This window comes from Accipiter gentilis, chromosome 26, assembly GCF_929443795.1.
Source record: "Accipiter gentilis chromosome 26, bAccGen1.1, whole genome shotgun sequence".
Lineage (NCBI taxonomy): Eukaryota > Metazoa > Chordata > Aves > Accipitriformes > Accipitridae > Astur > Astur gentilis.
Genome location: NC_064905.1, coordinates 17,215,961 through 17,241,821, shown reverse-complemented (window position 1 = coordinate 17,241,821; position 25,861 = coordinate 17,215,961). Strand labels below are relative to the sequence as shown.

Below are 25,861 nucleotides of genomic sequence, written 5' to 3'. Positions count from 1 at the left end.
TCTATCTCTTTCTCCTGGTAGCTCTCAGCTCCATCCATAGTTTGCACAAAGTTTTCTTTCTGTGTGATGAACATGGGAGTTTGTCCTCTACCCCTAAAAAGCGAGGACAGTCTGTAACTAGCTGTACTAGAATCACATCGAAGTCGTGTGGAGGACAGAGGACTCATGCTAATATCACCAAATGGTTAACACGGTATAATCATTGGTTAACTCACAAGACCAACATGATCGACAGTATCTCTGAAATGTTTCTGAGTTACTTAACAGACATGAGGACACCATACACGAGTCTATTCTGGCAATCATTCAGGTTGCCTTGAAGATACCAATAGCTGAAAGCAGAACTTTGAGGTTAGATTTACTTCAAAGCAAACCGTTGTTCTGCTTTGTTATAAGATATTTAAAAATAACTGTATTTAAAAGAATGTAAAGCAGCCCTCTTTGGCCAGATGATTTTTATTTAATGGCTGAAGCTCTAATGGATCTTGCTAATTGAAACAATCACACTTCCCTCACTATATTTTTATTCCTTATTGCCATACCTAAGATATCTAAGATAATAAAAACATTGACAAAAAGACTGACTCACATTTACTTCATGCATTTGCTGCACTTTTTCCTACTCCTTTTCAGGTTTTGCTAGGTACCCTAGTAGTTTCCCCATATTTTTCTGTACAACTGGCACGTAACAAGGGGAAGATTTTTTTTCCGTAAGGAGCAAAAACATGGTCACAGACATCAGAGTTTGTCAGGGAACTCCAGTGCAGGTCTAGCGCCCAAAGTGTCAGGTTCAAAGGCAAGGCAAGGGACACGGATGAAGCTGTTTAAACAGCTTTTGCATTTAGTATACTTAAAGGAAATGTGACAACTGAAGAATTAATTTTAGAACCACACTCTTTCTCTAGATTTCTATTAAAGTCCTGAGCACTTAAAGGGCAGAATTTCCTCTTCGGGCAGCACCATCTTATCATGGACAGGTATCATAAGCAACGAATAGCTCTTGAAGCCAAATTTGGTATCTGTAAGATAAACACCACGCTGCTGGGTAACATAGGCACTCCTCCAGCTTGAGGTTATATTAGGGAGGGAGGAAAGTTAGCAATGAGATTTGTAAGAGTGTCTTCTCATAACCGCTGAGAGGTCACCATGTATACTAGCAATGTCCAGAAAATGAATAGATGTAAATGAAATTAGAACAATTTTAAATGGACTGAAATCAAACTAATTGAGCACTTGCATTTTTATTTGCAGTTGTTGGGAAAGCATCTCATTCCCAACAGGACAGGGGGGATTCTTTGTTTGTTTTATTCAGTCCCATTTTAGTAACTAACAAAAAGATAAAGCACACATGCCAGATGCAGGATTGTTCTTACATGCTTCCTAATCAAAGGAGAGAGGCTGCTTAACAGCTACTCACTGGAGATATCGATTCAGCTCTTGCTGGCTGCAGCGAGACCAGTGGAAGCGATGAAACGCGGCTTGCACAAGGGGGGCCATGATGCTCCCCAGGCGGACTTCATCCCCACATCTGTTCCCTTGGCCGTCGTGCTCCATGCCTAAACTGCCCCGCGCAAGAGAGAGCCAGCAAAGTTACATCACAGGTGAACTCTTGAGTGCCCAAGTGCTTCCACGTCCCAAACGTCACCAGCGGTTGATTGCGACAAGGTTCTTAAGTCCCATGATCCTTGTCCACACGAGCAAAGTCATGAGAAATAAGACAGGGTGAGACTGAAGCTAAAGAGCTAGTCTGTAGTGGCTCCCACATAGAAGCATTGACCCTTGAGAGTACCTTCATGAGATTAGTTTAATCCACTTTCAAAACAGACTAAAAATGCCTTCTTTGGACTTAGGTGCACATCCACATTTGTGCATTACTACAGCTAGATGAAGCCATTTCTCTATTAAGGATCTAGTCCACCCTCCAGGAGTATCAACAGAAATTTATTCATGCTCCAACCTGGAGCTATTCAGAAGTTTATCTAACCTTTAAAAGATCACACCTTAGCTTAATTTGAAGTAATTTGCAATTGTAGACAAGTCCTTTGCGTGGAAAAAAAAAGACACCACGCTGGAAGCTAGTTTAGACTAGCTGCTGCTATTGCCCAGTAGCAATCCCACATTGTTTAAATGTGAAACAGTCTGAAAAGTGTTGGGTGCTCTCTTGAAAATTACCCCAAGTTAAAGATATTTTAAAATTTATTTTTGGCTTTATTATGAGTATGTTTTCTCCTTTCCTTTATTAGGATTTATATTGCATTTTTTTATAAGCACTATTTGACTAACATGGGCAATATCTGTCCATAATTAAAACCAAATTAACAGATTGGGGCTGAATGTGATTTGAGAGATTACAAACATTCCTCAGTGGTATCTCTTTTAAAGCTCACTGTGCATTCTTTTAAATCCTAATTCAAAAATTCTGGAATCAAATACCATCTGGGTATCAATACTATGTCCCTGTCTAATTAAGATATGTTTACAGTCATTTCAATAAACTTTAGCATTTTTTTGTTTAAAGCCCTTAATAATTCTGATACAACAAAGCCAAAAGGGCCTGCAGGCTTTCTTAGGGAAAACAGAATAGATTGAAACTGTTCAGAAAAAGCCTTCTGGGAACTGTTGTTCTACCAAAGAGAAAATGGGAAACCAGTGGGTGTTCTCTGCAAACAGGGAAACTAAAACGCTCTGGAAGAAATCAAAGCTCTGACAACTGCTGCCCGGTCATTAGTTCCAATCACATCAATAAGTAAAATGATTGAATTTTTTATATGAAATATATAGAACAGTTGTAACCTCAGTGCTTGGCACCTCGTTTCTATACAGTATTTATCCTTTACCAGCAGTAGCATATACAGATGATGTGCTTATTTAATATGGATTGTTTTCAAGAATCATGTATTCCACTGACTCAATGAATTCCTATTTCATCATTATGAGTACTTTACATTTCCACCAGGAGACTGTAATATATCATTCAATCTACTCTCACAGCAGCCCTGGAAGATATTTTGGTATTCATTCCTTTTTCCACTTGAAAATACCAAAATATAAAGCTTACTTAAGATCATAAAGAAAGCTTTGAGAGAGCCGAGATCTGAAGCCAGAGCTAACCCTGAATATTGTTTCTTAACATAAATCGCATCTTTCCAATGCCATCAGTATTTGTCAGTACCAAAGACATTTTAAGGTAGGACACAGGACGTCCACAGTTCTACTCACACATGTCCAGTTTCATGAGCCACCACAAATGCAGATGAAAAACCATCTTCATGGTTGAGAGTGCAGCTTCGAACAGGATGACACATTCCAGTGACTGGAGCGTAGCCTGTGAGAAATAGCAAGTATTCCAGAAAACGAACAAGCACGGAAAGGCAATGTGGTGGGAAGCTCTAGGACAAACATCTGTCTTCTGTTGTGACACAAATAGAGTTGAAGTGGTCCTCTTAAGAGACCTCTCCACCTAAACATTTAGTAATGTGCTCCCTCATCTATGCAACAGATGAAACCAGCCTGTTGAACAAATTAAAACTATATTCCTGCCGCACCAAGACTGTTATCACCCCTAGGACCATCCTGCAGTTGCCTTCTCTAAGTGTACGAGGTGTAAAGGACACCACGTGCTGCTGCGTGAGAGCTCACGAGGGGCTCGGTGCGGTTCCAGCCCTCAGGGCACCGGCGAGCAAAGCCCCAGCCCTGTGCTGACAGCAGACCTGGCCAACCCAAAAGGAACCGGAAAGCTCTGAGATTTATCCCCTCCAGTGAACAAACCTGATCTCACAGGAGGCAGAGCCCTGAAAAAAAGGAAAAAAGTGGACGGCACTTGGCCGTCCTGTTCCAGACCTCTCCACAACAATATTTCTTGGCAATCCTGCTGGAACACAGCAACAGCTTTGGAGACTTTTAAAACACAAAATCTATTCTTTAATCTTTGGGCATTTTCAGGACTGTTTACATACGGATCCCACTTTCTTGGCTTCAGTAAAAGCAAAGAAATGATCCAATAAATAATCCCACCAGTAAGAAAGGATAAAATAATAAGTGAAGCAGTTACAACTGAAAATGGCCCTATGCAGAGCTCTCGGGGAAAGAAAACGTTGACCAAAACTAAGCAAAAGATACGCAATTAAACTTTGCATGACTAGCCTTGCTGAGTGATAAACACAAATGCAAAACAAAACCTGATACACATCTTACCTTGCATGCCAGATGGACCAAAATCCTGCCTCGTGAGAAAGATCGCGTGGTCGTGATATTCTGCGTGCCCAGTGTCAGGTTTTTGTTGCAAGTAGGCCCAGCGACACACATTCTCCAGACTTTGCGAAGGGTTCCCAATCTCTATCAGACTCATAGACTGCACACGCGCAAGAAAAAAAGACACCGATAGTTATTTATTAAAAGCTTGTGTATTTTTTTCCCAACTTGTTCAGGAACTTGACTAAACATCGCATTTCCCTTAGAAGTCTGTTCTTAATAAAGAGACAATTACACTTCAGAAACAAATTTTACTGCATCAAGAAAGTAAGAAAATAGCTACGGTTCATGGTTAGATTAAAAGCGATTTCCATGTTTAATAAGGTCTAAGATACAACAAAAGAAAAATAAAAAGATGATAGAAGAAAAATAAAAAGATGGGTATTTTAATGACAAAACTGATATTGTCATGAAACTGAGCTGTTAGGGCTGTTTTGTCAGGCCTTTGAACACTACTGGATGCTCTGTAAGAATAAAAACTAAGTATACTTTTTTCAGCTGTACTTGAATCATTACTTTCAGAAACGGACTTCCCCAATGACTGTCTTTTAAAGTGCATTTTCTTTATCCCATTCCACGTCTGAAGATTGCTCCAAAGCTAGCACACATAACTTTCCACTGTAGTACGCCATTCTCCCTATAAACCACACGTTACATGGGTGGTGCGCAGACATGGCTTAGCCGACTCAAATAAGCTGACGTATGTTAGGTGCAGGGCAGAGGACAATTCTCTTGAACAAGAAAGAGAAAGGTATTTTAAAATCCAACTACTGCATTTGCCTTTTTTTTGAAAAAGTACTATCTCAAGAATTCCCAGATAATTCTACTTAATACTGTGCATTGCTAAGACTTAAGAAAGCTTATTGTATGTGAGATGCTATTAAATGTATGACTAATTGACCCATCCCAGGCCTTCCAGGATTTGCAAGAGCTACATATGTGAACCCTTGCTTTTCATTTGCAAAAATTATATTACCATGACAACACTGTAATCATAACACAAACCACTACAATTTAGGTACGATACTGTACTGTAAGCATTTGTCATTCCAAAATACTTAATGTAGAGCAAAACCTAGCCTGGGCCAAAAATAAGAGAGAAGTAATATAGTTCATGTTTAAATACAGATGTATTTGATGTGTCCTCTAATTGAGGGCATGATGGAGTACAGAGTATTGACTACATGAAAAAATAAAATCCTCAAAGGGTTGTGGAAGAACAACTGGAGTTGATAAATGAAAAGTCTGCCAAACTGAGGTCTGATTTTGGCAAAAGTGGGATATTACAATTCTGCAAATGTTCAGAAAAACAAATTAATAAACCAAATAGAGGCACAGTTTGGATTCTGATACCACTGTGGAATGAAAAAGTTGTAATATAATCCCACGCTGGATCATACTGCTTCCAGCCATAATTCCCTTGGGAATTGAACTAATAACCGTATTTAAATGGTGGGACAGTTGTGGTGCCTTTATTGCATCTTCGTATATTTGTAAGAACAGACTTAAACAAACTTTGAGTGACTATTACAGGGTAAAATCCCAGCTCTTCAAGCAAAAATCCTATTCAGTTAAATAAGGTTTGACCATTGCTGAGGTCCTTAATAACATCCATCAGTGATAAAACAAAAACAAACAAGCAAACAAACAAAAACCCTATGTGTCATCTGCACCTTGTTCTCATTTCTCCAGAGCTTCACAATCCCTTCAAGGAGCTCAGTGAGAAATCTTACTGCAAGATTCAAAAAGCAAAGAATGCTGTAAAATGAAGTTGAGAAATCTCAGGTCACGTGGATCGTTTGCTAATAGTTCTTTGTCTCATAATGACCTTCTTCTGCACATTCTACCAAATGAAAATCATCACATCTTATAAGATGCATCAATCAGAAAACAAACAAAAACCACACACTATCAACATGTGCTTGGTTTAAGGGTATCTGAATATCTGCAAAGAAATCTCTGCATGATCAGCAAACGAGCATAGAATATAAAAAAGTCAGTAATTTCCAAGTAACCATTGTTTTATAGCTTTCCTCTGTCATATGCCACCTACTCCCTCCCCGCTAAACTCAAACCTTGCCAGTGGACTCCAGCACAAAAGCAAAAGATTGGTCTCTGAATGAACCAGCACAGCAGCTTGCAGCACTTTTCTGATGAACGTCTGGTCTGCCAGAGACCAGATCAGTCTGCCGCAGCATACCCAGCAGCTCCCAGGGTTCAGGCACCGCGTTGGCATGTGGCATGAATCGACAACTGTTTTCACTGTATACTAAGTCCACTCCGAGAGCAAAACCACTGGTTCAGTCCAAGAGCATCTCAGTGCTTATTTATCAGAACAGTGATTTTAGAGTTTGTCTTCAAGCAAATGGAAGGAGGACCAGCTGGTTAATGTGGAGCATTGTGGGGTTCTTTGCAGCCAACGCAATGGGGAAAATTAAGAAAATCCTTTTGGCGTAAGAGGGGAAACTGAGAACACACAAGTCTATGAAACACATTTCAGCTGATGACCTGACTTCTTTGCCAATGACACAATTTTAACATCAGAAGTGTGGCACCTGTAAAATTGAGCCTTACTGCTCTTTAAGTTGAGAAACAAGGCATACAGTAGGAAGTCAATTATTTTAAGTGTCCAAGTGCTACAGATATAAACAGCAAGTCGAGGTCCTGTGTCAGTGAGGAGGACTTTCAAAGAGTAAGAGGAAAAACTCAGTCTACCTGCTGAGTACTCAAGTCCACCAAGCACTCAAATCATCTGGCCACTAATCCCTTGTCTTTTTTCACTGCAATGCAGCAGCCTGAAGAGAGAAACCCACTTGATTCCTAGCAAATTTTCACCCAAATTCCCACTTTCTGCAATTTGTCAAGGACTTCCAAATCAGAAAATACTCCAACAGTACTAACAGCAAATACTGCATGGCCAGGGAACCGCTGATCTGGGATCCAAGTCAACCTCACTGTGCTATGCAATTGCACTGGTTCACACCAAAGAACCACGTAAGCCATGGTCCTCTCCTGACAGTAGGCAATGGGATGCCCAGGGAAGGGAATTAGAGGAGCGCAATTATAGCATAGTATTTCCCTCCAAATAACCTCCTAGGCGCCAGTCGTGTTCGGATCAGAGATTTCCTGAGCCAGACAGGTCTTTATATTGCATTTTTATTCACTTTTCCAGCTGCCACACCTTTACAGACAAATGCTGCTGTCCCCAAGAAAGAAGCTTAGGAAATCATGGCACCAGGCACAGCTTGTTACTAGGCAGGGCAGATGTAATATGTTTTGGAAGGATGTTGTCCAAAAATCTACTCTTGTCGACATATCAGATAACACTTGATAATACTTTCTGTTGGAAGTCAATGGGGAGCTTTCATCAGACTCAGAAAAGCACAGCCCCTCATTAAATGGACAAAGAGAAAGGAGAAAGAGGAAGAGATGAACTGTAAGTAAAGGTAAAATCCCTCTGTCAGAGTGCAAACTGAGAAAGTTGGGGGGCTAGCAGGCTGCGTATGGAGCAGAGGTGTAGGTGTTACTGTTGGCCAGCAAAGGGCCCACACTGCCAGGAACATGCAGGTCCTGCAGCTGGCTGGGAGTTCAGACCTGGCTGGGAAGGACCTCTTTCCAAACAGGACAGCAGGCCTGTGGAGAGCATTACTCAGCTGATCAGCAGGAAAACTGCCAGTGGAAAGAGAAACTTTCCCTCTCACAGCAAGAAAAGCAAAAAAACAGTGGCCATTTCGGAGAACTGCTGATGGAAACAGATGGAGGTGTTGGCCAAGAAGTGGAAAGGCCTCAGCTGGGAGAACATCCCCCATGCGACGGGACACCACAGAGGGTTACGAGGACAGTTTGCCCTAGAGAACCAGCCGAGATCCTTGCTCTGGGAAGCTCAACATCTACTAACGGCTTCCATTTTCCTTCTTTTTTGATTCTGCCTTCATTTCTTTTCTAGTCCCTTCCTTCTTAGATGGAAGCAGCAGAAAAAAATAAACAAAACCAGAAGACAACTGAGTTGCAACTACCATTCACACAAAAAGGCAAAGCAGGGCAGTAAGAAATGGTTCAGAGTCATTACTACATAGATCCAGACGCCTTTGAGCCCTCTTTGCTACCTGTCTTGTCTTTTGGGAAGTCATCAGTGTGATGTTCAGTTCTCTGTTATGAAGACACTGAAGAACAAGTCATTTATGAAGCTGACTGGAAGGTCCTTCAAATACTGGTGAAGATTGTTTGGAAAGTAAGAAATATGTCTATTTTCATTTTTCATTAACAATTTCAAATACAAAGTTATCCTAGAAGAAAACCGCAAGTTTAGTCTATATTCTACCCAAACTTTTCAAGAACATTCACGTTGCTAGTACCTGTGAAAGACACACTGGTATCACACATAGAATGGCAGCTTTCCTTAACTGTCTTATTTATCTGCCATTTGGCATAACTGGGTACAATTTTGCAATGGTGTTGATGAGCAGGTACTTGATGATATGAACATTAAAAATTTAGGCTGGTCAGAATCTTGCTGGAAAAGGACCTTTCCTAACTCATCCATTAGGTGGTGCTCCAAGAGTACCAACGGAGAAGGCATTGCTGCTCTTCAGTAGCTCCAGAAGGAGCAGAAATATGCTTAACTTGATAGGCTTCAAACTATGGTAGCAAAAGTTGGACCACAGCAGTGCACACATTCGGGAAACAATTTAACATATGACTCTCCCTTCTTGAATGTGTAAAGTCTCTGCAGAACACACTGTTTACATTGCTTCTACTTGGCACTTCTGTTGCTCATTGTATATTGGATTAGATCTTCTATATTATTCTCTCATCCTGAACAAGACAAGCAAAAAATAAATAAATACAATTATTGAGTGTCCATGGTAACTGAACTAAGAAAAATAGCTCATTCAGCAAATTGTCATTTTGCATTCAAAGGATTTGGAAAGCTTTCTTATGGCAGCAGTTTGTAAACATTTTTCAGTCTCTAATTCTGTATAAAAGTAAGCAGCTCAGGAATACAAAGTAGTGTTTATGCTATCAGCCACCTCTACACTCCTCAAGGTCCCAAGAAAACACACTGGGAAATTATAAGCTATGAGTCTAATATATAAATAAGGCAATTTAACAATTTACCCAGATAAAAAACAAGAGGGACAGTATCTCCTCTCATCTTTATCCCCACCCTAAACATATGAAAACAGTGCAAAAACATGAACAGCAGCCAAAATGCTATATAATGTGTAGGTTCTGGCCATGCAACTCAGCCTGTGCAAAATTGGTTACTGGAGATGGCCAAAGGCTGGGGTCAAGCACTCCATCTTCAGACACATTTGTATAGCACACTGCAAGATCAGGGCTTGATTCCTGCTGATTCTTTCAGGTCTTCTGCATCTACTAATGTCAGTGGAAAACTAAGATACTCAACTCACATAAGTGACCTTCTAATACAAGGAGAGGCTGGAGAAGGGGATCTCGTCAACGTATATAAATACCTATTGGGAGGGAAGTAAAGACGACTGAGCCAGAGTCTTCTCAGTGGTATCCACAGAAAGTACAAGAGGCAATGGGCACAAACTGGAATATAAGAAATTCCATTTAAATGCAAGAAAAAAACCTGTAAGAGTGTTACTGTAGTTTTACCGTAAGAGTGGCCAAACACTGGGAAAGGTTGCCCAGAGAGGTTGTGGAGTCTGCGTCTTTGGAAATATTCAAACCCCAGCTGGACAAGGTCCCAAGCCACCTGCTCTAGGTGACCTTGCTTTGAGCAGGGGGGGTGGATTAGATGATGCCCAGAGGTCCCTTCCAAGCACAGCTATTTTGTGACCCTAATGTACAGCTAACAACCTCCTTGCATTGTCAGGCACAACTACTCTCAGCCAGAGTCTTTGCATCTTCCCAGGACAAGCAGAGATAACGTGAGCGCTCATCCCTTTCCCTCCAAACATGGTCAACAGCAAAATGCTAAGGACGAACACCAGATTTAAGGGATAAACCTGGCATGTCCTTCCATCTCAGCTGTGTCACCTGTGCCACGCTCTGGGAAACAGAGAAAAGAACTTGGCTCAGACCAAACCACTGCTTTCCATCCTGGCTGAACTGAGAACATCTTCCCTGCTTGCATCAAGCTTAGACACGAAAAGGTCAGATGGCAGAGATAGAGAGAGCACCATTTTATGAAAAGATCGAAGGTAAAATCTTGTCCCAAACAAAGGCAGCAGGTGCTTCACTAATATCTCAGGCACACACAACTGAAAAATCCTTCTCAGTTGAACAGTGCGGTCCTGTGAGATTGTAGGCATTCACCCCATACTACCTTCTTCCTGAACTGCCATCTTAAAGCCATTTGGGATTTCTTCCCTCCCCTAATCTTCTTCAAAGGCTCCCTGCTTTGGCCGTCAGGCTCCTCTTTCAATTTGACCAAGCTAACACATGGCCAGATTACAACCACTTGTTCTGGGACCAACTTTGGTTTATAGCTAACATGGGTTTTCTCTCCCTACTGGTTGCCATCCCAGATGCCGACAGAGCAGACCCAGCATCCCTCAGCCTATCCCACCCGGTTCCAGTCTGAATGTGGGTGACTCGAGCCGTGCATGTTGCTCCAAAGGAGAGTTCAGGGTTGTCCTGCACTGCCACGTTCACATTTCCCAAGCAATAACCCTCATAAATCCTCAGGTGGCTGCATTTATTGAAACCCCTGCAGTTCCTGCAAAAGTTTGGGGTTTTTTTCATTAGTAACTGTTTTAATTACACCCATCCCAGCTAACGTGTGTGCTTTTCTCTGCCGCTGTGCGAGGGCAGCTCATCTGCACACAAAGTCACCATTGTTGATGGACAGAGCGTGGGGCTGGAGCCAGGAATTTATGAGGTCTTATCCCCAGCCTGCCAGTGGCCTTCCGTGTGGCCTTGGAAAATAACACTTAACATCTTTGTTTTTGTAGCTGTAAAATGGGAATAATAATTTTTATTCATCCACCTCAAAGAGGTGATGAGAGGATTTTATGCAGTGCTCAGGATTTAAATGTTTCCAAACAAATTTTATAATAACCAGTCAGGGTTTTTAAAACCATTCTCAGCTCATCTCTTGCCACCTCCTCTGCACTTGGTGATAGTGGTTGCTTTGCTTATTCCTCTGAGTATTCTAGAGCTAGCTGGATTACAGAGCCGTTACAACCAAAATAGGTCTAAATGGAATAATTTGCCCAAACATCGAATTATATTCATCTCAAATGTATCCGCAGTTTCCAAAATTTGGAAGCAATCTTCCTACTACTGAAGTCAAAAAGGCAGAAGCGAGCCAGCTCATCTTTTTCCCATTTGAAGAAAAATGCACCGCACGTACCCTGTTTACTTATTTGCAGTATCCCATCACATCAAAAAAGCCTGTGACTTTGGGACTCAATGTAAAGGAAATGCAGAGAAGTGCATGGCAGCTTTCGAAGCCACCGCAAACATGGACCAGCCTTTGCAGGATACATTTTTCTGTCCTGTTGATGGAATTGGTAAATGAGTGGGCAGCAGCCAGGCGTAGTCGAAGCCTTCATATCAGCCCCTCTGCTATGTCAGATAGCGTTGGTCATTTGTTCGAAGTACTAAGAGAAAAGTGGGGAGTCAGGAAAGGTCTGGTAGCTTGGGCACACCTATCCCAGACACAGCGCAGCCACACGCTGCCCTCTCCTCCAACACACCACCCAGCCGGCATCCAAGCCTGGTGCTCCCTGGCACGTCTCAACTTGCCATACCCTCAGTCTAAGTCCAGAGGTGGTAACTTACACAAAGTGTTAATTCAGTAAAACCGTGTCAGATCTTTTGAATTTGCCCCTGAAGTCATTTCAACATGGCATCACCATGGAACATCTTCCATTTTTTTCATCTTACCACGGCAATTAATGCAATTACTGAAATTATTGAAACTTTTGAATGTACAGTTGCCTGTGTTTGAAAATATTAAAAAATAAGTACATTTCAAGGAGTGGAGTACCTTCAAGCAAGAACTGAAAAGCTGGTTGCTATGCAACTCAAGTATTGTCCATATTATTCTTATCAACAAATGACATATTGTATAAAATAATATAATCCTCTTTAAAAAAATCCCACAGTACAGTAGAAGGTTGTTCAGGGGTGGAGAATTGGCAATAGCTCAGAGTGCTGTCATAAACCTGACGTTGATGGTACATACTTCATCAACTATAATGTAGTTATTATGATTATTTAAATGGCACCCTTGATAATATACATAAATTGTCTACAGTGAAGCAAATGAATCTGAAGATATCAGCTACACACTTTCAAAAGAAATGCTTACTCAAACAAGACTGGGATAATATTTTCATATTGTGAAGCCAAAGAGGCTGCTTCATTCATGAACTACCTTAACTTGTAGACGCGCCCTTCCTTTTATTATGTACTTGGAATACATATTCCTAAAAATTGCTCGTGCTGGTGTGTGGCACAGTAAAATATTGAAGGCTTTGTTCTAATTCCTCAGAACAGGTTCAGATAGTAAGAACTACACACCTTTTCTCTCTGCTTTTCCACTGCTAAATAATCCCAACCCTCTGAAGAGAAACCTCCTCACCTTCTACTCCCTGCTACTAGTCCTGCGATCAGGAGCTTTAAAAACACGAACATAAAAAAAAATGTATTCTTATACAGCCAGGGCATGCTGGCCCCCACACCATCAGGTGGAGGAGCTCTGAAATGATACCTTTTACATTCATTTTACTTTTTTCAGAAAGCCATAAATTCCCTTTCATGTAAATAAGAATCAGATACAGAAATGCAAGAAAAATTATCTTCATGGTTATTTAAGGCAAGCTTGTGATACTAGAATTATTCCATTTTATGCCCTGCTGAAACCAGCAGGATAACTCAGGAGGTAAAACATCGTCCACTGCAGATTACAGATCTAGAATCCAGAAGCAGACTATCCACAAGGAGATTACACAGTGCTACCTGCAATGGCTCTTTTTGTGATGTGGCCAAAGACCCACCACGAAGTGGTTTCTGTGCTCCACCCCACTCTCTAAAGAAGATTAATATGAAATCGATAACTTTCAAATTATCAATGGACAATGCTTTATTCTTCACAAGAAAATAAAGATTCTTAAGGTAAAATTAGGTCTACTGTAGCTATGGTCTGCCATCAGAAAAACGGCAGAAGTTATCAGAGTTCAGACTGGTGCGGATCTATAGGGCTAAAGATGGACAAGCATAACAATTATGAAATACTTATGAAATAAGGACAGCAAAGAAGTGACTAGCACATGTCCTAATTCTGCTGGTGTCTACCACTACTGCAATATCAGATTTTTATGAGAATTATTAGCCAATCTGCAATCCTCAAATTGCTGTCATTACAGCAATCACAAGGATATTTCATTTATTTTGTAATTTAATGTTAACTACACGCATCATGAACTTTTGATTACAAAATGGCATATGTGACCTTTTTTACCTTTTATTTTAGGACACACATCTGATTGAGCTTATCCAAAACACATAACTACATCATCATCTACATCACTGCAGGAAGAGCAGAGATGGATCAGTGCATTTAGTTCTCGGATGGGGAAGCTCTAACAGAACAATTTATCCCAAATCCACGTAACTGGTCTCCAGCAAAGTCCAGACTAAAACTCAGAGCTTCCTCATTTGCACCGGGGAGGAAAAAATCTTAGCTGGTGTCGAGCAGGGTAAACTGGTGAATGCCAGTGGAGCTTCACCACTGACGCCATCTGTGCTGGCTTTTCACTGGTAGCATTTCAGCAACTTGCATGAACATACACAGAGTCCTCCAGAGGCCAGGTTTATTACATGAACATGCAAATACCAGCAACTCCAGTCACAGAAAGGTACATTAGATTTTAACACTCTGCTTTGAGCAGCTGGGCTGTAGTAGAGAGCACTAAAATCACGTGTCCTTAACCAAAGCATTTATCAACATACTCAAAACGCCCTGTTCCTGTTTCTGTGGAATTTGATGTTGATTTGGCAAAAATAGGACATAGGTACTGAACGGTTCAATTGAAACCATTTAGCATTTCATTCCTCTTTACCCGAATTTGCCTGTAGAGTAACTCCTTCCATAGAAACAGTGAGAGAAAGAACACTTGGTATTCTTAATTACAGATCTGATCTACAGAGCTCTTGCCTTCTGGCCCTTATCCCACGGAACTTGCACTTAACTTTAAGCACATGTGTTGTCCCACAAATGTTAAGCACAAGTTTAAATGAGTTCTTGGAATGAGGCCGTCGCCCTCAGCGTCTTGCAGAACTGATCTTGTGTTTATTGTTACTTACATAGTTCTACCACAACACCTCGTGTTTTCTTTAGGAGCCAAAATGTTCACTACATTTCATGGATTATTCCAAACAAATGTGGAAAGATAGACTGCCAGAGCTAAGCAGCAACTTAAAATGACACAGTGAAAACCCAGGAGAAACTGAAATTATTTGAAATGTGAAGTTCAATGATAAACATATATAAACATAAAAGTTCTTTATACTCATAGACTGGTAAGGACAATATATGAATTAAAATACAAACCCCATACATGTCACCAGTAACTACATTGTTCATAAAAGAATGAAGTTCAGAGACATTGATATCCTCCGTTTAATTTAACCTTTACTTACCTTGCCGTAGCTCAGCAGGATTATCCTCACCAAGACAACATTAATGTGAGCACCCAGGGACTCATCATGATAAATTTCATTAACCTGCAAAAGAGTTCAGCACTTTAACCACGGTACTGGCAACAAGGAACTATGAACGCAGTGATACAACAGTACTTTTTATGCACTGTCATTAAGCCAAAGATCACTTTGTGATCATATATAAAACGGGGAAAATTCCACCAAAGCAAGAGGGAATGCTTTCTCTTCTAAACCCTGTTGTAGCCTCCCAACAGGCCGTAATTCAGGAAATTGTTTAAAATCAACACATCGTCAGAGATTTCATATTAACAGGTATTTAAGTGCCAGCCTAAACAGGCTTACATGTGTAATGGTGCACCTACACGATGCAGCGGAGCTGATCTAACAGCTACTGTTGCTAAGAAGGAAGATTCCCAGCTCCTCCCTACCTCATCCCAGCTGTGTATGCCCACTGGAGCCCAGAAATCCAAGCAAAATCCTGAATAGCTCTCTGCTGGGCAAGACCATGCATGGGGAAGGGGACAAGTGAGCAGAGGGACAGGACCTCTCTCCTGAGAGCCATCTGCTGGATCGGCTCATCTGCACCCCGTAACTCTTCCACCTGGGACCCATCACACCACACTCTGACAAGAGGATATACCTCCCTCAAAAAGCACGGTCGGCCACATGGGCTGGCTTTATTGTGTGTCAAAACTAATCAATGTTAAACTTTGCAAGCAGAACAAAAGCTACAAAATGCCAGCAAATTAAAAACTGTCTTTTTTTTTTATACTAGAGCCACACAGCTGAACATGCACAGGGGGAAATCACCCTAGGAACACTGAAAAGAAAACTGTAAATATTTAGAGTAGAGAATGAAATGTGGATGTATAAAGATTACTTAGGAAACACTGCCACAAGCAAGCTAGGTAAATATTAACTGTTAGAGAGGCTGATTTAGGTATTCAGTGATGAAGGCTGCATGAGACTCAGCCACATGGCAGGGGTTTCGCTTTATAAACTACGAGAGGCGGCTGAGATTCCCTGCAAGGTAAGTGCCTTTCCTAAAACCTCCTTCCCTTGGTAAAGGTCGCACCAAACTGGACTGCTTTGCTGGCTGGACCTAAATTTCATTTATTCCTGCAAAACAGATTCATTACTACAAGCTAATAAGTAACTTTCAGAAAACCTTTCATTAGCAACATAGTAAATAATGTCCTGTTTCTTCAATCAGCCCTAGTTTTAATAGCCCATCTTTTATCTCTGTAAGTATCATTAAAACTAAATACATCAGTGTAGGTTTTGCTAAGCAATCCGCATTGACGTTTTCAAGTGAATTTTAATTCATTTTATCTGTACGTTTGCATATAAGAGCCTAGTTTTATGCCTGTAAAAGTCCAAATTTTCAAAAGTCCTGAGCGTCCTGCGCTGATGGTTCGGAGTCAGCGTGGCTGAACCGCGGCTCCAGGAGCAGACTCGCACCCTGCAGGGCATCTGCCCGGGCACCCGCAGAACGTGCTGTGGGATGCCCGAGATCCAGGCTCGTTATCGGTTGATGAGCAGATCCTTGGCTGGAAGGTGGTGGGTGAGGAGCCTGTGGCTATGACCGGCTTCAGGGGCCGCTATTTTCATTGCGGTGTAGAAGTGGCTGATCTGTTCAGATCTGCTTTGTAAAAAATACCTCTGGAAATTAGATCATTCATTTACTTGTCTAAATAAGACGTTAGAAGACTAACTTTATTTTAAAAAATCTTTTGCATTTACTCTGAGGACCATTACTGAACACAGATTATAAAGAGGTAAGACATGCATTTTGCTTTACAAAAATTCTTTCACTCAGGAAAAAGACCCTTGCATGTTGTCAAGGGAGGCAAGGATATTAATTTGCCTCACTCTTTGTGTAGCGGGAAGAGAGCACACGCATCAAGGATATGAGGCTGAAATAAGCTGTAAATTACCTATACATGAAATGAGTACTGAACAAAAACTCCTGTGTATAGAGGACAGTAAACACAGCATGTAAATAAGTATTTAATTAGTTCATAAAGCATAATCCAAATTGCTGCACACCGCTCCCTCATTAACTTCCAGAATTTAACCTAAGCCTCTTTTAACAATAGTTGAGTAACAGAACAACCCTATCGCTGTTGCGTGCCAAAAAGAATCTTGGCTTGAAAACGTTGATGGAACAGAATTGAAACACTGTTTGACTGTTCATGCAAATGACATCTAACAAACAAACTGTGAATGAACAGAAAAGCGCAAGCACTGTAAAAAGCTGCTCAGTTCTCCTGGGATACTGGATTTTCTGCAAGACAGTGGGTCAATTCAAAGCTCTGGGTCTTGGTTTCATTAATAAGGATGAGTTCAACCCCTCTTCACACAGCAGCTGAATTGAACCCTCTGCGCCTTTCTCTAAGCTAAACTATGGCTTTACTAGTAGTGTCTCTCTGCACGTAGATAATACGCTGAAATAGATGCTTTTTCTTTTTTCAGCATTGCCTCAATTGCATCTATTTGTTTCAGGAAGTTATTAAAGATAACGAGATCCAAGCGATTAAATGTTGTGTTCTCAAACATTCATGAAAAGTGCACACATCAAAAGGTCGTCCACAATCCCTAGATCAGATTCTCCAAATTTCCACCTGTTATTTCAATGGGAATGCCACACCTATGCAGTTCTTTGTCTAGGGCACAAAATGACCGACCAACCTGTGGAATCGGAAAGCTCCAGGCTCTCATCCAAAACAACTGCTGAAATGTCTGTTTCAAAGCAGAGATAATCAGACAATGGCTGTATATGTTCAGATGTCTGTGTAGTAAGTACACACAGGTGTGAAAATGATTGCATTACTGCATCTCTACGTACTTCTGTAGGGCATCCTGGTTCATATCAACACAAGAAAAATCAGTCGATCTCCCGCTGTTCTTAGACCAGTAAGTCTAAAATTATGTTGCTGCACAGGAAAAGAAAGTACACAGAGACCAGCCCAAAATCACAGCTCCTGAACTGAAGGCAGTGAATGCGTTAAATCTTGTTAGATGTCCTACAGTGATTCAGCATTTATAGAGGGTGATGAAGAAGGCTGGGTAAATCTCAAGGAATTCAAAGCATGGTGGAATACTGTAAAGAGACCTTCATCAGGCTATTGTACTTCCCAAACTATTTTGGGATGATTTTGGTTTATTATTCTGGGATATTTCAGTCAAAGCAAAACATGCATTTCTATTTAAAGCTTCTGTTTAGAAGTCAGGCTGGCACAGATTGGTGCAACATAAGAAAAACAAAGACTGTATTTTTTTCTTCTGTCCCTCTCTGCTTATTTTATAATTCTTCCGCCCTGAGTGAGTTTCAAGTCAGCACAGTAAGCACGTAGAATACATCAAAAAACCCCAGCTAAAGACAAGCTAAGCGTCTGTGAGATGCATCACGCTTTCTAAAAGAAGCACTGTGAAGTTTTTATTATTGAGCAAAGCGGGGCCCAATCCTAAAAGGGAATTTTAAAAACTGCTGTAACACAGCCTGCAGTTTTGCCAGTCTTGGTGCAGAGCAGGTTACCTGCTGATATAGCTGGCAGGACTTTTAGGGAAAGCCAGGTGGTTCCCTGAATCTCTAATTAAACCAATGCGCAATAGGAGAAAGAATAATCTGCATATCTTGGCAAGTCATCGGCAAACTCATTCATGCAGTTTGAAGGAGTTCCCAGCCTTGCAAACTTTGTTAGTATCTGCTATGCAAAAGACAGCCCACTTCATCCCAACACGGCTCCATCCTGCTGAACCGTAAATCATCGCAGCCGAGTTCATCCCGAGGCGCACCCTCCGCGGCTCCGCGCATTGCACCGTGCGGTTGGGTAAGCACCGCTTCCTCGGGCTCCCTGAGCACACAGCCCTGACGGACATCTAATAGTTTCAACCTCTGGCTACCATCACCCTCAAACAGATCTGACCCAGCTACAGCTGCCATCAGAGGGCTCGTCTAACCATTTGTGGAGGGCACAATACAAGAGGCAGTTTATGCATCTGGCTTGTCAGCCACCACAAATTGCTGTTCCGTCCAACCCGATGAGACTGCTCTTTGATCACCCAAAATCTTTACGTAACTACTGCTGCAGAAACTACCGATGGCTACGTGCTCTGGGGCAGAGCGGGGACCAGGAGTGGATCTCTGCCAGAGCGATAGCAGAGGAGCTGGAGAGCATCAGCGCCTTCCCCATGGGATGGCAGAGCTCCTGGCAAGCCATTGTTTGAGCCCAGCCCGAGATGCAGCTCATTCATCAGATCATAATTATCTGCAGCAAAGCCTCGGTGCCTGGTGGGCATCCAGTGATTGTCTATTTCTGTAAGAAACGGCTGTTTTGAATTACAGAATAGGAACCAGAAATGTCATGGTGTATAGTGAGCACAAACTTTTGTAATCTGACCCTCCCAAAAGCATTCTCCTCTCACTTTATTTTTCTGTGTTCCCACTTCAAACACCACTATCCTCTTCGATTTTCATCACCTCCTTTATGCTTTTGAAGATCCCAAACTAACATTTCTAACATTCCCAAAGCTTCATCTTAATCCCACAGGAATAACATTACATCAATTCTTCGGGTGGATAAACTATGGTCATATAGAAAGTCATCAGGCAAAATCCAGGGCTCCCAGTCTCCCTTTCTAGTCCTTACAAGGCATTTCCTCATTTCCTCCGAGAGGAACTCTTTTTTTCTGAAATGTTTGTTGAGTGGCACAAGGAAAAGAGAATAATGAAACCACACAACACACATGAAACTTAAAGGTCAAACTGTGATCTCAGATTTGGAAAAAACCATCTATCATTCTGCTCAAAACCACAGGCAACAGGCAGTTCTAGAAGAGCTTGGCAATGTACATTGCAAAACGGAGATAAGAATCTGGCATTTTGTATGCAAACACGAGTCCGAGTCCGAGTCCTGATTTACCTTCCCTGGTGTGAGAGTCAGTAGATGTTACCAAGTCCAAGTTAGCTGCTTCTGATCAAAATGAAAAACATTTCCCAGAGCAGATGTGTTGGCAAGGCACTAGGTAGCTTCGTGTTACGGGTCTCTATCTCATCTTCAACTGTAACGTTGTCTTTAGAAAGGTCATATATTTTGTTTTCTGACTTAATGACTAATTTATTTTTCTTAGTTCCTCCCTCAGGCTCTTGGAACTCCTCATTCTTGCCCACAAACCACTGCTCTGAGAAGTTTCTCTGAACGCTGTAATTTACCTTTGCACCAAAAGACTCAGTATTTGTTTGAATTACTGTCTCAAGATCACTTTAATAAAATCAACTATAGTGTCATAAAATAATTAAGCAGATTCATTTATTATATTACTACAAGGGATAGGGGTGTGGTGGCAATGCAATAAATATGGTGACCTCTTAAAATCTTAGTGGTTTGGTTAAGAAAAGCATCCAAAATTTGAAAGCTGATACTAATTATCCATACTCCATCACACAAACCACACTGTCACAACTCAAAAGTCCCTGACTGCAACCTTTACAGCTAAAGTTCATGTCGGTATCTGGAGTAAAGGAAAAATCTATCTTTTAATAGGAACTACCCTCTGCCTCAAGGATGGTACCAAACCCTGTGTGATGCTCTGTGCTGTATCCAACAGGGCAGCAAGGCACCTTCCAGTTAATAATAATGAGCAATACTCACCTAATTGACACTGGAAATAATACCCCTGTGAAAATGAATAAAACCTGTAGGAGTTCAGAGGAGGTATTTCATGCAGGACCTCCTGAATGCCCGAGCCCAAGTACAAGTTCCACTGTAGTGTGGCAATCAAGATAATGAACAAAAATAATCTCCTGAGGCCTCATCAGAAACTGTTCTTCTCCGTAGTCACAGCTACTGGTTTATAATGAACAGTCTAAACGTGGAGTTAACTCACATATATATACTTGAGTTTTCAAACAATTTATAATTCCACTATTGACAGCTGAAGTCTCTCAGATGAATAGAGCTGGACTTGCATTTGTTATTTGTGGAACTTCTTAGAGTTAGTTCAGATTTGAAGTGCACATATTGAAATAAACTGATTTGAAATAATGAGCATTGGTGCTTATAAATGATTTAATTTTTTAAAATCCCGTCAATTCTATATTACTGAAATATCCTTCCTGTCTAAAAAATTACTTTTTAGTTTAAAGAAGGATGATTCTGAATACAGGGTGCACCATTATTTCAAAGTATTCAATCATCACTTTCTTTTTAACAGCTTGAATTAGGCATGCTTTCAGGTTTTCATCCAACTGCCAGTTAGAAACCGATGGCATTTCTGCCCTTTCCTCTCATTAGGGGCTTGCTGTTCTGTACCTGCAAATCTTCATCCCTCATCAGCTAGAGATCCGAAAGCAGAAATCTCGTCTATAATAGCAGTATCATGTACATCCTATTAAAGAGGACAGATAACATATTCAAAAGTGCTTCAGGGCCACAATTTCAAAGACATGTGTAGTGGTGATAGATGCAGGTGAAAGACTCCGGGGACTTTCCAAAGCCCCCAGCTGCATAACTCCCATTGATTTCAGTTATTCAAAGGAAAAGTTGTTTAATGTATTTGTTCTGGAGCTGAAGTTTCACTTAAAGTCTGAGAGAGACATAATCCCATGGGCTAATTTTTAAAACTGATTCTCACTGATTTCAAAGGCAGGTAAATGACTAAATACTCAGACAAATCTAGCCCAGAGTGTGGCATAAATCCTATTTAGGATCTATCTCCCTTTGAAATAATGGCAATTAGGCTGCTATCTACTTTGAAGAGATGGGTTTTAGCATTGTAAACATTTTGGCCATATATCCATTACACGGACGTAACAGAGGCTAACCCCTAAATACTGCAATATCACATCTTTTATAGTCAAGGGATGGAAAGGAAATAGGATTTTTCTGCCCCTGGAAATTGTCCAAAAATCAAAAAACGTACATACTTTGTAGACAAATTCTTCCAAAAAGTATGCAAGAATGACAACTGCCAGCATTAGAAAATGAGGTAGTGAAGGAATTGAGGAATATTGTGGGGGAAGAAGGACAAAAGATACAAGAAAGAGCTAAAACAGGGGCCTCGCTGGGAAAAAAACCCCCACAACTCGAAGAGGGGCATGCAAGTTGAAGACTTGAAGTCAAGACGGGTGAAGCCAAGACATTCAAAACCATTTGCAGTTGAGCTTATTTCGTGAGACTTTGCTATTTGGAATGGCCGAAATAGTGTCAGATCACATATTCTACCCCTGCCTCTTTAGGAAGTCTGTTTTGAAGATATCCATCCTGGATGTGACCCTAAACACAGGATTGTAGAGGCTGATCCCCTAATCAATCAGGTAAGTGTACTGGTGAGTCTCAGGTCAGCTGCTCTTCCACAGCAGGTGGCAAAAGGCCTGCTTCATCCTGAAAACTATTTTAAAGAGGGTTATGAAATGATCAGAGAATTTCAGCCCCAGGGCTGGCTACCACCAATACCCACTTTAGCTCAATAATGCCCATTCAGCACCCTGTTCGTCCTCCCGAAGCATCCTGCAGTGAAATCCTTTTGTTTCCCAAGGAACAAGATAATTCTCCAATGCCGCTTCTAGCCTTGCGCTTTTCTAATATTTCCAAACACTTGTATGAGCAGATAAAATCCCTGGGAATTTTCGCCGCCTTCTTGCTGAAATTAAATTACCTTCCACGTTCTTGAGCAAACTACAGAGCTGCAAGATACTGCCCAAATATCTCTCCTCTGTTGCAATGCTCCTGCATGCTATAAATACAAAGTTAATTTGTGCAATGTGTGGGCTCACACTTGGAAATGCAGAGGACTGTGCAAGCTAATATCCTTCCCAGGAGAAAACACAGCATGATGTACGAAAGAAAATGGTGCAAGCAAGAGGCAGCCGAGGGTCTCTAAAGTGAAAACAATGGCATATTTTCCAAAGATGGACTGAATGTCCCGATGGTGCCGAGCAGAGAAAAGAGAGGATGTCAAGAGAAACCAGAGGTTTTGTATAAGGAAATGACTGGAGGATGAAAAGGGGGTGGCAAGAGGCCGAGCTCACTGCAGTGAAACGGCTGGCGTACAGTCAGGCGATACGTGGCTGCAGCCCAAGGCGTTAAAAATCCTCTGGCGTCTATCAGCATTCGTTTGGGAGTGACTTCATTTCCAAACTTTGGGATAAATATTAGCACAGCTTTTCAAGATAGCCAGGACACCCAGCCTCTGTTTTTTCTTGCTTTATGGCTTTTAGGTGTGGACTGCAACACGTCACTTAAGCAGCACAAAACAGATTTACTGAATAAGTCATTGCACCGGGCTTGAAAAAAATATTGTTTTGATTGGGTTGGTGGTAGGGTTCCACCCAAGATCCCTGGGAAAAGTTAATTAAGGACAACTGCTCAGGCCATCACACACAGTGAAATCAAGAAAAATGGGGAGAAGCAGCCATGCTGGGAGTTGCTTCTGGGAAAGTGATGTCATGCCTTCAGGAGCTCGGGCATAAGGGAGGATTCACCTGGGACTTATTTCATTTTTGGAACCACAGATAGTCAACTATTTGATCACCCTCTCATCTCCAGTAAATACTTCCACTATTATTTTATTTACTTACTATGCATTCTTTGATTTCCTGCTTACTACCTTGTTACCGTACGAAGTTAACTGATTTTATGTTTAATGCCTTGTTACTGTATGAAGCTAATTGATTACATCCATAAAACCAGCAGGGTACACACAGTCTGGTGGTTATGGTAGGATCTTCCACCAGATTTAAAAAGACAGCTGGAATTTTTTGTAGCTGTCTCTTCTTTTTCAGCGACTCTTGGACTTAGGCATCTCGTCAGAAACATACTGCGTACATGTAACCCCTAACAGCTAGAGACCCCAAGGCTTTTTATATTGGGCCTATTTTCTACAAAACCAGCCCCAACTACTCAAGGAGGTGGAAGAGAGGACAACGGGAAGTCCCCGTGTGAATTTCAGCAAAGGAAACCAAAGCAATGGTCTACACAGAAAATTGCCTTGCATCCGTCTAGCAATGAGGGCAAAAGCTGGAGGAGCTGCTAGCTGGAGTTACACTGCCAAGGGGACGGAGAAGTTCAGCGCTGTGACGTCCCTCGACACGGTACAGGTCCCCAGCATCACCCGGTATCTGCAGTAACAAACCCCTCTTGCCTCCCTATACTGGAGCAACACGTGGACAGCTGGAAACAGAACTGGTTACCATCACCCAGCCCTCTGCTAAAATACAGACTCCAGAAACCAGCTGAGTTTGGAAGAAGGAAAGAACAGGACGACGCTGATGACTGCCAAAGACTATCCAGAGCCTCCTCAAAAGGCCTTGTGGATTTCAAACTGTTCCTCGTATTTGGACATAAGGCAAGGGACACATCCTCAGTCCCCAAAAGACATGTTTCTACCTCAGATCTCCCAAGAGAACAACTACTGCCTATGCCAAGAGCTGCTGCAGCCCTGTGGGTACAGTTACACAGGCTGCACTTTCTAAACCACTTGCAGAGACGGCATGCTTAAGGGCTGTTATTTCTTACAATTTGTGTGTTGGATGGTTTGCTAAAATTAGGAAAAAGTATATTCCAGAGCTGGAACATTTATGGCTTCTTTACCATTACTGTATATTTTAATTCTTAAAAATAGATTTAAGTGACATGATAAGTAAAGAGTCCTGTTTAATCTGTTTCAGCCTGTTTGCCACATTCCCGGTTTGGCCTGTTTGGCTTGTTAATTTAGAGATGTATAAAACCATCTGTTTTACTGTAGACTTTGTTTTAAGCCTCAGAGGAAACAAACCACACAAATAAATGAAATTCACTATGTCATTTCTGTTAGAATACATGTATTTACAGCCATCAGAGCAGACATTAAGTACCCTATAACTCTAATGTTAGTGCAGGTTTTTAACTATTTACAATACCGTCATAAAAAGTCAGTGCAACTGAATTTATATCACAGGAGGGATTTTCTTAAATGGTATTCCACCTCTCATTTAAAGTGAAAAACAGTGACACTCTACACATTGTTAAAAGAACGTAATAAAGAAAAAAAACCACCAAGCTTCATAATTAAAAAAATATATCTTGGAAAAGATACATCCCAGGCAAATGTACCTAATAGCCTGGGTTTCTGTCCACATATCTGCCTCTGTGGTTTGTATGCCAAGAAGTTACCTACAGACACATCCTCTTGACCTGACTGTAAACTTCAGCAGTCGTACTCCATGTGTCAAAAACAGAGCAGACCTACAATTTTTTACTCAAGAATATCTCACTAAGAACACACATTCACTGAACCTGAAGTTTTTACAGAAGTGTGTTCTATTGAGAAGAGACTCCTGTTCCAGATGAGAATGAGAAGGAAGAAAGTCATCCCCGAATGAGTTGCCTATGAAAGGGGCTACACCACTCACTTCCATTTTTTTGGCCGGAAGCATAAAACGTATTTTGATTTTGATCTATAATAGAGATGAATTTCAAAACTTGATTCTTTTCGCACAAAATAGAGTCCTTGCTTACTGACTGGGGTACTACAGGTCTGCTGTGCTGATATTTAGAAAGAAAAAATGGTTCTTTCAAAGATAATATTCTCAAGTGTCTCCTTTCATCACTACTACACTATATAGTCTGTTGCACAGACTATGGTTCTGAAGATTAAATATTTAACTAAGGAAACCTAAAGATGTCAGTCACGGAGTAAATACTAAATCAATTTAAGAAAGTTCAGTGATATACTGCATAACATCTTACTGCAGGGGGAACAAGGAGTAGGTAGGTGGCCTGGGACCTAAAGCGGTTGTTGGGGAATCAAAGGATTTAACTGAGTAGTTTTAAAAATGTATGAGCCAATCGAAGTTTCTAATAGAACCTTACTTGAAGACAGTTCTCCAAACCATGTTTTTTGGCAGGGAGCTTAGGTTAAGGGAATATACAGCTAAAAAGTAATGACTTCCAAGAACCTGAGCCCCTGACCCTGTGCCCCCATC

At 41.3% G+C, this 25,861-nt stretch overlaps 1 protein-coding gene across 1 annotated transcript in view; it reads right to left on the bottom strand.

Moving 5' to 3' along the window:
* Positions 1 to 25,861, bottom strand: part of ADAMTS2 (ADAM metallopeptidase with thrombospondin type 1 motif 2) — a 189,676-nt gene that overhangs the window by 34,539 nt on the left and 129,276 nt on the right. The window contains exons 5-8 of the mRNA XM_049829624.1: positions 14,875 to 14,958; positions 4,195 to 4,351; positions 3,220 to 3,325; positions 1,418 to 1,561 (exon numbers count right to left, since the gene is read on the bottom strand). Coding sequence (XP_049685581.1) covers positions 1,418 to 1,561; positions 3,220 to 3,325; positions 4,195 to 4,351; positions 14,875 to 14,958 — 491 coding nt within the window. The remainder of the gene's footprint in view (positions 1 to 1,417; positions 1,562 to 3,219; positions 3,326 to 4,194; positions 4,352 to 14,874; positions 14,959 to 25,861) is intronic.